The sequence below is a fragment of the Moschus berezovskii genome, chromosome 3 (assembly GCF_049115385.1).
Source record: "Moschus berezovskii isolate FMDL1 chromosome 3, NW_MosBer_1.0, whole genome shotgun sequence".
Lineage (NCBI taxonomy): Eukaryota > Metazoa > Chordata > Mammalia > Artiodactyla > Moschidae > Moschus > Moschus berezovskii.
In genome coordinates, this window is record NC_142462.1 from 51244796 (window position 1) to 51259532 (window position 14737).

The 14737-nt window shown below is 40.5% G+C and overlaps 2 protein-coding genes and 1 non-coding gene across 8 annotated transcripts in view; 2 read left to right on the forward strand and 1 right to left on the reverse strand.

Moving 5' to 3' along the window:
• PHTF2 (putative homeodomain transcription factor 2) overlaps positions 1-9876 on the reverse strand; it is a 138020-nt gene extending 128144 nt beyond the window's left edge. For 2 of the 5 annotated variants that reach the window (XM_055420689.2, XM_088834076.1), the window contains exon 1: positions 9717-9876. The gene's annotated coding sequence lies outside the window, so the exon portion shown is untranslated. Of the gene's footprint in view, positions 1-9130; positions 9303-9716 lie in introns of those variants that run through there. The other 3 variants (XM_055420685.2, XM_055420686.2, XM_088834073.1) reach the window with 3 other exon arrangements.
• Positions 2053-2125, forward strand: TRNAR-UCU (transfer RNA arginine (anticodon UCU)). Its single transcript has one exon. It is a non-coding gene; the product is annotated as a tRNA-Arg (tRNA).
• A 260-nt stretch (positions 9877-10136) lies between the features above and the next one.
• On the forward strand, positions 10137-14085 carry TMEM60 (transmembrane protein 60). 2 transcript variants are annotated; one of them, XM_088834081.1, is made up of 3 exons: positions 10137-10435; positions 12358-12553; positions 13405-14085. In XM_088834081.1, the coding sequence occupies exon 3, from the start codon at positions 13455-13457 to the stop codon at positions 13854-13856; it is 402 nt and encodes a 133-aa protein (XP_088690207.1). In that variant the 5' UTR covers positions 10137-10435; positions 12358-12553; positions 13405-13454; the 3' UTR covers positions 13857-14085. The 2 variants fall into 2 exon arrangements, with proteins under 2 accessions (XP_088690207.1, XP_088690204.1); XM_088834078.1 differs by lacking the exon at positions 12358-12553 and having other exon boundaries at positions 10155-10435; positions 13405-14083.
• Positions 14086-14737: the final 652 nt, after the last annotated feature.

Sequence of the window (14737 nt, forward strand, 5' to 3'; positions counted from 1 at the left end):
TAGCCAAATTCAGTGCAGTTCAGTCGCTCAGTCGTGTCCAACTCTTTGCAACCCCATAGCCAAATTCACAGAGACAGAAAACAGAAGAATGGCTTCCTGGAACTGGAGGAAAGAGTAAATAGTAGTTGTTTTTAAGTTGTTTAATGGTTACAGAGTTTCAGATTTGCAAGATGAGAAGTTCGGGAAAGCTCTTTCAAGACAACATTAATGTAATTAACACTTCTGAACTGTATACTAAAACGACTGAGATGGTAAATTTTATGTACTTTTTAATTATAAAAAAAAAAAAACCTCAGTGTAAACTCCATGTATACAGTTGACCCTCAAAGCAGATGTGATAAGCTAAAGATGTATACAGCCACTACAAACAAGCAGCAAAATAAAAACAAAAAGCTTCAGATAATTAATTCTCCAATAAAGTATTTATTGAGTATCATAACAATACTCAAATACAAAAGGCAAAGAAAAAAAAAGAACAAAGAACAGATGTAACAAACGAGAAACACATACCAAGAAGGAAGATTTAAACCCAACAAACTAATCACATTAAATGTAAATGGTTTAAATTAAGAGCAGAGATTAGAAAGCTGGATTAGAAAGAAAGAAAAGAAAAAGCAAGGTCGAACTATATGCCATGTACCAGAAATCCAGCTTAAATACAAATATGTAAAAAGTTTTCAAATGGAAAAAGAGAAATAACACTAACACTACTCAAAACAAAGCTAGAGCGGCAATACAAACAAAGTAGACTTCAGAGAAAAGCATATTACCAAAGGTCCATTTCACAATGACAAAAAGATCCAATTCATCAAAAGATATCAAGCCTAAATATGCATATATCGAGTAACAGAACTTCAAACTACCAATATATGAAGCCAAACTGATCAAACTACAAGGAGAAATTGGCAAGGCCACAATTACAGTCAGAGATTTCAACTCTCTTCTCTCAAAAATGGAGAGAACAAGCAGACATAAAATATGTAAGGATACAAAAGGCTTGAAAATTTTGTCAGTCAACTTGATCTGACTAGTATTTATAGAACACTCCACCCAACATTCTTTTCAAGCGCACATGAATCATTTACCAAGAGAGATGATACTCTGTGTCATAAAACAAGTCGCAATAAATTTAAAATGACTCAAATCATGCCATGTATGTTGTCTGACCACAATGAAATTAAATCAGAAGTCAACATCTGAAAAATACCTCAATTTGGGGAAACTTGTGTACATACCTTTAAATAACCAACCAGTTCAATGAAGAAATCACAAACAAAATCAACAAAGATTTTTGAATTGAACAAAAATGAAAACATGAATATTAACATTTGTGAGATGCAGTCCAATCACTATTTAGAGATGAATTTTATAGCATTAAACATTTATATTAGAAGACAATAACAGAGTAAGTTTACATTTTAAGATTCTAACAAATCAAAAGCAAAAAAAATACAAAGTAAACAACAAAATGGAAATAAGAACAGAAATCATTGAAACTCAAAACACAAAATCAATAAAAAAAAAAAAAAAACGGCTCTTTGAGAATATCAACAATACATACAAATTTGTAGCCAGACTGAACAGGAAAAAAGTAAGAAAATACACAAATTAACAGTCAGGAATGAGAAAGAAAACATTACTACAGATCTTAGAGATATTAAAAAGATAATAAAGGAATATTATGAACATGTATGTCCCTGAACTTAATAATTTAGATTAACAAATTCTTTGAAAGATACAAACAACTGATGCTTACTCAAAAAGAAATAAATTAAAGAAATAAAAAGAAATAATAAATTAAATAGAATTTGAAGCTAAAATCTTTCCCATAAAGAAAACTCCAGGTTTAAGTATGCTAGCCATTTAAATTCATCTTAAGTTTCAGTTATCAATACATGGAGAGATCAGGTATTTATTAACTATCATGTACAAACATTACATATAGAAATTTGATATGGTTATGTTAGTATTTCAGTAAAATCATTCTGGAAGGAAGTTGTGTAGAGAATTGGTTAATATGAAGCTAAATTAAAATCAAAGAGACCTGCGACTTCCTTGGTGGTTTAGTGGTTAAAACTCTGCACTTCTACTGCAGGGGGCCCAGGTTTGATCCCTGGTCAGGGAACTAAGATCCTGAATGCCTCAAGGTCAAAAAAAAAGGTAGAGAAGAGAGACAATAATGAAATGATGAGGACATGAAATAAGTCAGTGGCAATGAGCATTTTTATTAACTCAGAATAGGTGTTGGGATAGGGCATTAATAAAATAGATAACTAGTAGAGAGAACAATCAGATGCAGTGACTGACTGGACATGAAAGGTATGGGGAATAAAAGAGTAAGGATATTCCATGATTCCTGGCTTGAACATTAGAAGAGCCACTCACTAGAATAGGCAATACAAGAGGAGAAAAGATGATATGTTTATTCTTCAACATATGGCACGTTTACAACAGCGAGATCACTGACATACAGCCAGACATCTTGAGAGTGCAAAGTCAAGTGGGCCTTAGGAAGCATCACTACGAACAAAGTTAGTGGAGGTGATGGGATTCCAGCTGAGCTATTTCAAATCCTAAAAGATGATGCTCTTAAAGTGCTGCACTCAATATACCAGCAAATTTGGAAAACTCAGCAGTGGCCACAGGACTGGAAAAGGTCAGTTTTCATTCCAATCCCAAAGAAGGGCAATGCCGAAGAATGTACAGACTACCACACAACTGCATTCATTTCACATGCTAGCAAAGTAACGGGCAAAATTCTACAAGCTAGGCTTCAACAGTAAATGAACCAAAAATTTCCAGATGTTCAAGTTGATTTAGAAAAGGCAGAGGAACCAGAGATTAAATTGCCAACATCCACTGGATCATAGAAAAAGTAAGAGAATTTCAGAAGAATATCTACTTCTGCTTCACTGACTACGCTAAAGACTTTGACTGTGTGGATGACAATTGGAAAATTCTTAAAGAGAGGGGAATACCAGACCACCTTACCCGTCTCCCAAGAAACCTGTATGCAAGTCAAGAAGCAACAGAACTGGACATGGAACAGACTGGTTCCAAATAGGGAAAGGAGTATGTCAAGGCTGAATACTGTCACCCGGCTTGTTTAACTTATTCACAGAGTATATCATGTGAAATGCCAGGCTGGATGAAGCACAAGCTGGAATCAAGATTGCCGGGAGAAATACCAATAACCTCAGATATGCAGATGACACCACCCTTATGGCAGAAAGTGAAGAGGAACTCAAAAGCCTCTTGATGAAAGTGAAAGAGAAGAGTGAAAAAGCTGGCTTAAAGATCATGGCATCCAATCCCATCACAAATAGGCAGGCACACAATGGAAACAGTGACAGACTTGATTTTCTTGGGCTCCAAAAAATCACTGCAGATGGTGACTGCAGCCATGAAATTAAAAGATGCTTACTCCTTGGAAGAAAAGCTATGATCAACCTAGATAGCATATTAAAAAGCCGAGACACTACTTGGCTGACAAAGGTCCATCTAGTCAAAGCTATGGTTTTCCCCAGTACTCACGTAGGGATGTGAGAGTTGAACCATAAAGAAAGCTGAGCACCACAGAATTAATGCTTTTGAACTGTGGTGTTGGAGAAGACCCTTGAGGGTCCCTTGGACTGCAAGGACATCAAACCAGTCAATGCTTAAGGAAACAAGTCCTGAATATTCACTGGAAGGACTGATGCTGAAACTCCAGTACTTTGGCCACCTGATGCAAAGAACTGACTCATCTGAAAAGACCCCAATGTGGGAAAGATTGAAGGCAGGAGGAGAAGGGGACGACAGAGGACAAGATGGTTGGATAGCATCATCGACTCAATGGACATTAGCTTGAGCAAGCTCTGGGAGATGGTGAAGGACAGGGAAGCCTAGTGTGCTGCAGTTCACTGGGTCGCAAAGAATCAGACATGACTGAACAACAACAATGATACATGCAAACATTCAGAGGCCAAAAGGCAGACTTTGTGTGTGTGTACTCAATTGCTCAGTCTTGTTCAATTCTTTGTGATCCCATGGATTGTAACCCTCCAGGCTCCCTGTCCATGAGATTCTCTAGGCAAGAACACTGAAGTGGGTTGGCATTTTCTCCTCCAGGGGAGCTTCCCAACTCAGGGATCAAAAACCATGTGTCCTGCAGTTTCTGAATTAGCAGGTGTATTCTTACTGTGATACCAGGGAAGCCCACCTTATTTGCTCCATCTGGTTTAATGAGTCTGACCTACTTTCTTCAGAAAAAAATGTGGGAATGTGAAGCTCTCTCCCTACCTTTTCCTTTTTGTTCTATGTGGCTGTAATGATTCAATTCTTTACTGAATTCTGCTTATTACCTATGTAACATCCTTTGCCTCCTTTTAAAGTTTTCACTGTTTGCCATTTTCTGGCTTTCCTGACTCTACTTGAGAACTTTATTTTTTTACATTTTTAATATTTATTTTTATTATTTTATTTGGCTGTGCTAACTCTTCATTGCAGCATGTGGGATCTTTAGTTGGGCATGTGGGATCTACTTCCCTGACCAGAGATTGAACTCGAGCCCCTTACTTTGGGACTTCAGAGTCCTAGCCATTGGATCACCAGGGAAATCCCAAGAATTGTATTTTTTGTTTTTTTAAAGTACACCTTTTCAACTTGGTTGAACTGCAGCAACTTTTTTTTTTTGGCAAGTCTTAAAAGCCAGGCCATGTATCAAGTGTATTAGTTCATCTCATTTTCAAATTGAAAAGTATCTCCACTTTATGATTAAATAAAACTAAACCTGAAAAGGATTGCATGATGAGCCGAAAATTAAGACAACTGGTGGACTGCAGAATTGAAACTTGAACCTAGATCTGTAGAGCACCAAAACTTGTGACACATAACTTTCATAAGCTTTTTGCTACCTTTAAGAGGCCTTTTGCTGAATGTTTGACCAAGGTGATTTCATTCATGCGACAAGTGTGCCTACTACATGTCTTCAAAATTTCTGTAGATACACTTTTAATAGCCCCTTTCCCTACTGTTTCTAAAACTGGAAAGCTGCATACAGTGCACTTTTTCTCCTTTACTTCCTCTCATTAAATGTCAAATTTAATCATGTTATGATTATTATCAGGTAGTGGTTCAGCCACAGCCATTTCCTGCCCTGGTTTCTGTTCAAAATGAAGTCCAACATATTTTCTTTCCTAGTCTTCTAAAATTACCTGTTTTAGGAAGCAATTTTTTTCACTGAAAGCTCACCTCTATTATTTTGTGTCATTTACGCATCTACATGACACTTAAGTTGGACTAAACAGTCAGCTTTCCTAAATGTCATTTGGTATTTTCAACTTAGTCATATGATTTTGGTTATCAAGTGATCCACATTTATAAATCCAATGTGAGTATTTATGGTTCTGTGCTATCCTGAGGAGAAGACATAAGCATGGGACTTTTTCTCAGGTTTTCAAGGACAGTCTCAATTTAAAACATTCTGTCAGACTGTCACATCTCAAGTTTTGGGTCAGAAAAGATGCTACCATATATGCCAAGGTAACGTGTAATACTGACCACCGTGGCAACGGGGTAGGTCAGGTTAAGGAAAGGCAATCAGTTAATTAAGACTATTTTACTTTGTTTGGTGGCACCACACATCCTACAGAATCTTAGTTCCCAACTAGGGATCCAACACGCACCTCCTACAGTGGAAGTGTACCACTGGACATCCAGAGAATTCTCAAGATTATTTTTCTTTTTAAAATAATCCCAAAATACTTCCCTTGAATTAGGCGCAGTTGCCTTAGTCCTCTTTCACTGGTTAGGATGAAATATCATAATGAAATAATGAAATAGTTGCTTGCCTGAACACATTTGGAAATCAGTTTTAGCAAGTATTAAAAAGTAAATATTAAATAAAAATGTAACAATTCATACTGTTGAGATATTCTTATAAAGTATATAATTTCTAACTACTAAAATTGCCCAGCCACATTTCTACACAATTACCATTCAAATTTGGCCTCCACAAATACTTTGTATACAGAGCCACAATTACTTGCCATTCCCTCAACAATCCATATTCCTGTTTTGAGACCCTGTCTCTGGTTCCGTGTGTTCTGTCTGTGTTGATGCCCTCCCTCCCCACTAATAAAAATTATCAGTCACCCTTTAAGGCTCCAGAGATAGCGCCCTGGTAAACCTCCAACCCATCTCAACTCTGTTCAATTTGTTTCTTATTCCTCATTCAGGACTTTATTCATCCACATACCAATAAGCCAGTACTTTACATATTTTGCTTAATATTAATACTCCCCTTTGAATATTATTCTCTCCACTTAACAGATAAGGAAACTAAAGATGAACAAAATTTGATATCGTGTTCCAGGTCACAAAGCAAAACAGGAATTCAAATGCTGGTCTGAACTTTAACTCAATTCTCTTTCCATGAAACCACAGACTCTATGGCACTCTCTTATAGTACAATATACACTGTATTGTATTACCATTATTTGTTCACTTCTCTCTCACTAAAAGGATGGACCTCAAAGACAGGGAAGGACTCCAACCTGACATTCCAGCAATAGTCAACAGTGCTTACTACACAGTGATCTTAAAGTGTTACCGAATATTAAGTTTATTCTGCAGCATTATTTTCCACTGATTAGTCACCTTCAACCAAATCTGTATGAAACCATTTTTACAACACAACAGTTTGAAATACAGGCTTCGTAATTAGATAGCTTAGATGTGAATTCCACCTCTAAACTTATTATCTGAGAAATCTTGAACACATGTGTTAACTACGTTAACTCATTCTGTTCCGTTCCGTCGCTCAGTCGTGTCTGACTCTTTGCCAACCCGTTGACTGTAGCCTACCAGGCTTCTCCACCCATGGGATTCTCCAGGCAAGAAAACTGGAGTGGGTTACCGTTTCCTTATCCAGGGGACCTTCCCGACCCAGGGATCGAACCCGGGTCTCCCGCATTGGAGGCAGACGCTTTAACCTCTGAGCCACCAGGGAAGCCCACGTTAACTCATAGATGGACAGTAATCACTGTAGCTACCTCTTAGGATTATAATGATTAAATGAGGTAATACTGAGGCAACTGAACTATTTTTTTGATTCTCATTTTTTTCTACATGCTACCCTAAATTTTCTTCAGCTCAGTCTAGGGAGTCCTTTTTAATTATAAATTCTTGAAATGTTGGTATTACTCAAGTAATAAAAAAAGAAATAATTCCATTTGCAGCAACATGGATGGACCTACAGACTGTCATACTGAGTGAGGTCAGAGAAAAACAAATACCATATGATATCACTTATATGCAGAATATTTAAAAAGGGTACAAATGAACTTATCTACAGAACAGAAATAGTTACAGATGTAGAAAACAAACTTATGGTTACCGGGTGTAAAGAGGAGGGATAAATTGGAAAATTGGGACTGACATATAGATACTACTACATTCAAAATAGATAATAAAGATTTACTGTATAGCACAGGAAACTCTACTCAATACTTATAATAGCCTACATGGGAAAAGCATCTAAAAAAGAGTGGATATATGTGTAACTGATTCACTTTGCTGTACACTTGAAACTAACATTGTAAATCAACTATATCCAATAAAAACTTAAAAAAAAAAAAATTCCTTGCAACTCTGAATGAAATGGACTAGCCAAAAAGGTTCATGGCTTAAACACTGGTCAGGTCACTTACTTGACTTTTACAGCCAACTGGCCAGTGCCAGTTTGGATTCAAAAAAAAGTTTTTTCTTGGAAGCCTGACCATGCAAGAGTGTCGCCATTGTACATTTTATTTGCTCACCTCATTTTCAAGCCCTACCAGAAAGTTTGAAAATTAGAACACAGACACTTTCTACTTTATTACCACCTAACTAGGATGCACACAGACAACTAAATTGTGAGGGAGGCATGCTATTTTCCCAACAAGAAAACGCTCCTGGAACCACCTGTGTTCTGGTCTCAGGCATAGCTCATTCTCCCCACACCTGCAAGATTTCTCTGTAAACTAGAGGATAAGTCACTGCACCGGACAGGGACTATCCACTGCCATCTCTTAAACTTAGCAGCGGTTACTCCAAAAAGTTAGGATTTTATATTGTTATGCTATTTTTATGGATCTTTAGGCTAAAGTGTGTAATTTCCAAATTTTTAGAATTTCCCCCTTAAAACTTTAAAAAGCTATGAAAAAGCCCAGTTTGGGGGGAAAAAAGTTTTTAAAAATACATAACCCCTTGAAACAAGAGCAAATACTAAAGCTACAGCCACAATCTCAAATGGGGCGGGGGGACAAATCTTCAAAGTCTAGCTGGCTAAAGCTAACCAAAAACTATAAAATCAAAGCACCACAAATAACAGACTAATCTCAAAGTAAGCAGGATATACCATTAACAAACTAAGCAAGTGTAAATGACAAAACACTTAATACACTCACACGAATTTTAAAATTACTTGGTACATGTCAACAGATACTGAATTAAAAAATTGTCCCAGATTCTGTAGTTCCCTACTCAGTCAGTCAGTCAGTTCAGCCGTTCAGTCGTGTCCGACTCTCCGCGACCCCATCAATCACAGCACGCCAGGCCTCCCTGTCCATCACCAACTCCCGTAGTTCACTCAAACTCATGTCCACAGAGTCGGTGATGCCATCCAGCCATCTCATTCTCTGTCGTCCCCTTCTCCTCCCGCCCCCAACTTTTCCCAGCATCAGTCTTTTCTAGTGGGTCCCTACTCCGTTCCGTTGCTCAGTCGTGTCCGACTCTTTGCGACCCCGTGGACTGTAGCCTACCAGGCTTCTCCGTCCATGGGATTCCTGACCCAGGGATCGAACCCAGGTCTCCCGCATTGGAGGCAGACGCTTTAACCTCTGAGCCACCAGGGAAGCCCCGGGTCCCTACTCAGTACATGTTATAAAGCAGGTCCTCCTTTGAGGGGGAGGGGGACCACGCTAAAAATTAAAAGCGTATCAGATTACCGACAGAACACTCTCCAAAGTTCTACAAGGAGGTGCTGCATTAGAAAAGCATGACCTGAGGAACAATACCAAAACATTGGCTGTCAACATGAGACAGATAAAAAATAAGAAAATGTGAAGCACGCCGATGGACCGCGGCATTGTTTCCAGTCAAGAAATACCCCTTGAAGGCCCACGCCAAGGATTTCAGCACCCGCTCCGCAGTCAGTCCTGGAATCAGAAAACTGTTGCCCTCTCAGGGAGGGCAGGGCAGCGACCCCCGCCAGCCGGCTTCCAGCGCACACAGAGTCGCCCCCTCCTTCCGAACTCGCTCCTCCGGCCGCTAGCTGGCCGCTCCCCTCTGGCCGGGACTCGGCCACCCGCTGGCCGCACACGCCCTCGGACCGACGCGCCCCCAACAGAACGCCACGGGCAGGAAGCGAAGGAGAGGGGCCTTGAGAAGGGGCGGGAGGGGCGAGGGGCGGCGCCGGGATTCGGGCCGTCACCATCCACGCTCGAGAACCGCCCGGGTTCGGGAGGAGGGAAACTGAGCCTCCGCCGCTGGCCGAATGATAGGATCCCGGAGCGCAGGTGCCGGCGGCTGCCCGACGAAGCCACGGGCCGCGAGGACGACGCGTCGACCCCAGAGCCCCCACCTCCATCCCACTCGCTGCTCGCCTCCCTCATCCACCTTCATCTTCGGTTCCTGTCAGAACCCAACGATCTCCACACCGCCCGCCCGAGCGTGGAGGTGATGCCGGCTCTTACCTTAGGAAAGGGCGCCGCGCCGCTAGAGGCGGCTAGGGTGCGCGCGGGAGACACCGAGGCGAGCGCCGCCGCCGCCGCGGGAGCCTGAGGAGTCACACGAAGCTGCCCGGCGGCGCGCCGCCTCCAGATCCGCCGCCCCACCCCCTCTCCCGCAGGATTTTGCGCCGGAGCCTGCAGTCTCCGCGCTCTGACTGGTAGAGCCAGAGGAGGGGCGGGGCGCCGCGCGGGGGCGGGGCCTAGCGCTGCAAAGTCTAATTGGCATCTATAGGCCCAATAAGACCACGGACGCTCCCGGTTTTGCTTAGACTGACTTTTCTGCTAGCCCGTAGCAATCAAGAGGCGGGCCCAGTGGCTTCTTTTATACATCTTTTTGACAAACCGGATTGTACGAAAAAGTCGGTTGGTTTGAACTGGCGGCTGAATGGCCCAATTAATTCAGGGGAGGGAGCCTCTGCGCTCTCTGATTGGCGTTCTCTCTACCTATAGGAGAGGCCCAGGTTAGACCCGGCCCCGGATGTGGGCGCGGCTTTGAGGTAGACCCGAGAGACCCTGTACTGTGGTCGTTTTAAGAGGCGAAATTGAGGTCCGTTTTTCTTGACTGTCATGTGATGGCTTCTGGATTTAATGGGGGAAGAAGTGTGGAAAAGGCCAAGGATCCAAACTGGCGAATTTCCTGATCTTCGAGCCCCTCTCCGCTCTCCAGACAGCGGAACTGCCGGGTGAGTCCAGGGCTCCGAAGAGCCGGCATCCCCCTAAGTGCTCTGGCCCCCCGCCCCTACCCTGTGTCTGCCTCCCTTGTCGCCGCCCCCAGCCCCTCACCCTCCAGCCCCAAATACACCGGATTGGCACCAGGCTTCTGTTTGCATTGTGGATCATATCGTACAAGAACTGCGTTCAACTCCAAAATGTGCTGGGCCCACAGTGCAGAATGGGGGGGAGTTCGGATAGGGCGCCGCTGTCGGACCGTCGGCGTTTGGAGCTGAAGGGTACGGAGAGTTTAGGAACGCCCTGAAATTCTAGAGACAAGTAGGCCCGAAAATCAGGTAAATGTAAGCAGAACGCTGTTCCTTTGAAGGATGGTCAGTTGGCCAAGGCTGTTGAAGTAGGTACCTTGCGAAAGTGACTCATTATCAGGAGGAATTCTTTGTTGTGGGCTTATTAAGCAAAACTGTCTTTGGGATAGGGCGAGTTCATATGGAAGTGTACTGGCAGTCGCGAGAAGGGAAATGGAAATGGTATGGCAAGCACCACGGACAAGTTATCGGGACCACACACACCTGATACCGAGATGTTGGACCTGTGTTGGGGCAGGGCCCTTTAGATTTCCATTCAGGGGCAGCGCAGGTGTTAGGCCGATAGGCGGTATATACTTAACTGTCTTGAGGTGCAAAACATAATCACCTCAAATGAAAAATACTTCAAAAAATTTTGGAGTATGCAGCTCCCCCACCCTCCTTAAAAGAGAAAGAAGAGAATTCGTAGGAAACAAATATAATAAATTAATGGAGATTTATTAGTTAATCGGAGTTGTATGTCATCATTGTACCTCAGCACCCATGATCCTTCAGGCATTATTTAAATATCAATAGAGTGCTTTCAGTGAAAGTGCACACAAAACTTTGTTGCATCCCACATAAAAAAACTTGGAGCCACAAGGTTGTGTTTTTTTGCAGTCTTTTGACCTCCAGTCTTAAAGCACCTGTTTGGAATGCAGTTACCTGTTTGGAATGCAGTTACTAGGCAGACCTATGTGGGGGGCGGGGAAAAAGCTTGACTCATTTAATGGCTGGCTGATAGAAGTTATGTTTAAGCAAATGTATTATCGTAAACTTTTTTTAAAGTTAACAAAAACGGCCAGAGGGATTGGAAACTGGAACTGAACAAATTCAATTTACAGTGTGAATCCCATCTGTAGTTACTAATCAGTACACACCTCTCCACCTCTTCTTCCAAATTTGGTTCCACATCACATTATGGCAGCCTCTGGCCAGGAAAGGAGACCAGCACAGAAAATGCCTTCCTGGGAGCAAAAGCATCTGTTTTTCATACTGCAGTATGAAGTATCTTCAAGCTAAGTAAACAAATTGAGTGCAAGCAAATAGATAGTATAAGGGAAAGAAGGGAGCTCGGAGACTCGGATCATTACTGAAATGAAACAGATATATACTCTTGCACCATGATAGCTACCCAGTGTTTAAAATAGTAAATATGTAACTATCAAAGTTAGTCTTAAAATATAATTCCTTAATGATAGGCTAGGACATTTGATTTATCTAGCCAGTTTCCTCCCTTTTTCCTTATTTCTTATCTTCCTGCATTTTTACTCCTGTCACCCATACTTTTGTTACCATCCCCATTACCTGCTTATCTTTTCCTCTTGCCATTTAGTATCCTCTCTCATCCTCAGTGTCATTCCCCAGTGGCTTATTTCCCTGTTTATAATTTCTCTCCTTTACTGAAAATTTCTTCTTGATCCTTTGTCATCCTCATTGTAAGTCTTATCTTTCATTTTCTTTTCTCCCAGTGCTTCAAAGGAATAAAATGTTGTCACCTGTTTACATTTCATTATCTTCTGTTAGCTCCTCACCCAACTTAATGCAACCTTGCTTCTGACTTGCCATTCTGTTTACCCTTTTTCCAGATGGTCACAAGACTGATATACAAACCTGAATAAATATGGAACATTACTGTAAACCTGTATGTGAAGATTGTGTTTATACTTAAGTATTACAGATTGATGGATTCCTATCAAAATTCTGAGTTTTTTAAATTTAGTGATTTTAGCATTGAAAAACTGGAAGGGCCAAATAACAGAAAATATTTTGGAGAAGAAAATAGTAAGTAGATACTAGGCCTCCCAGATATTAGAACGTATCTAGTAACAGTGATACAGTACTAGTGCAAAACAGACATTGATCAGTAAGACAGGATAGGACTGTAAGAAATAGCTCCAATTATTAAACAATTTAGCATCTAATAATCACAAAACAAGTTTTTAAAGTGGTTTTGATTACTGGGTGGCAAGTAGTAAAAAAGCTATATACCACAAACCAAAAAAATGGGTATTACTAAAAATAGTTTTAGACTAAGAAAATAGGTATTTATAAGAACTTTGAGAAAATTTGATTAAAAAATGTAAGACCCATGGATTAAGCTATGTGAAAATCCAGTGTTAACAATGTCCATGTTACTTAGCCCAGTGACCTCTGTATAATCATAGTTCTAGTTAATGTTGTAATTTTTTTTAACTGTTTCATTAAAACTCCTCTCCTGGCTTTATACCACCCTTTCTTTGATTTTGAATGCTTTTCTTAGTATTCCTTGATACTGAATGAAAATTAATAGATGTGCAAATGTACAAAGAAAGGTTAATTAAGAACATCCCTGAGGTACAGGAAAAAGATCCTGAGTGCCGAAGCAGGCTGTTTTTAAAACATCTTGAATAGAACTTATACCCAGTGGATATGCTAAACATTGTATTTTGTCACAGCTCTATGGAATGATGGATGTGATGTTGTCAAAGATGGCTACAAATTTGATGGATTATGAAAGGGAGATGATAAAATGTTTTCAAAATTAGGAAATCTATGAGAGAGAAAGAGCCAGCTTTGTAAACCAGGAATAGAAATAATTTTTTTTTTCTGGTACCAAAGTTTAAGATCTTGACTTTTTTTTTTCCTTCTCTTAGGGTATATTTTCCTTTTTCCGACCCTGCAACAGCTTCTTTAAATTGTTTAAATGAGAATGTCCTTGGCTCAGAGAGTACTACTCACCTGGCTTTTCACATTACTCTTCTTGATCATGTTGGTGTTGAAACTGGATGAGAAGGCACCTTGGAACTGGTTCCTCATATTTATTCCAGTCTGGATATTTGATACTATCCTTCTTGTCATGCTGATTGTGAAAATGGCTGGGCGATGTAAGTCTGGCTTTGACCCTCGACATGGATCACACAATATTAAAAAAAAAGCCTGGTACCTCATTGCAATGTTACTTAAATTAGCCTTCTGTCTTGCACTCTGTGCTAAACTGGAACAGTTTACTACCATGAATCTGTCCTATGTCTTCATTCCTTTATGGGCCTTACTGGCTGGGGCTTTGATAGAGCTTGGATATAACGTCTTTTTTGTGAGAGACTGACTTCTAAGGACATCAGCTCATTTTATTGCTGTTCAGCAAGCTATTAAAGTGTACTGAATCTTTGCAAGCTTGAAGAATGCCAGAGAACTGAGAAAAGTACCAAATGTAATTTTATACTGCTTCCATTAAAATAGTCTTGGTGACTTCTAATTGACCCAAAACTTATTAATACCCTTATTGTTCTATATGAATAAAGTTTGTTTTGGATCTTATGTTTCTACTTGACTCTTGAATAATCTGTTTTAAGTATGTGGTCAATATTAAAAGTAAGTAAACAAAGTAAAGTAAGTAAAAGCCTTTAAAGTAAAAAGCCTTTAGTCTACACATTTGAATAGACATTTAATATATCATGGCCCCCTTTTGACCATGTAAATAGTCATTTGTGCTTCTCAATTATGAAGGAGAAAACCTAGTTACTGAAATAATTAGGGGTGCCACTTAAGGTTTATATTCAGACAGAATCTAAGAGTTTTTTTCATTAGTTTTTTTATCTAGGCTAACTTCACTGTTATTTTCGCCTTCCATCTGGAACAAATAAAGGTAGCATATTAAAAACTGAGCAGAAGCTTGCCTCTTCCTAATGTTAGGGGAACCATCCATCCCATTTATGTTGGTCTGGGGTCTCAGGGAGGTAGTTCCCCTTTAATTCTTACAAGTGTCTTAGTTTGAAAAATTACAGATGCCCCTACCATAGTACTTAAACAATTCCAGTGAAACATAGGTGACAGTAGGGCTTCCCCCGTGCCTCAGAATCTGCCTGCAGTGCAAGAGCTGCAGGGTTGGATCCCTGGGTCAGCAGTTCACTCCAGTATTCTTGCCTGGAGAATCCCATGGAAGCGACTTAGCAGGCACATAGGTGGCAGTACTTAAAAGAATTCCAG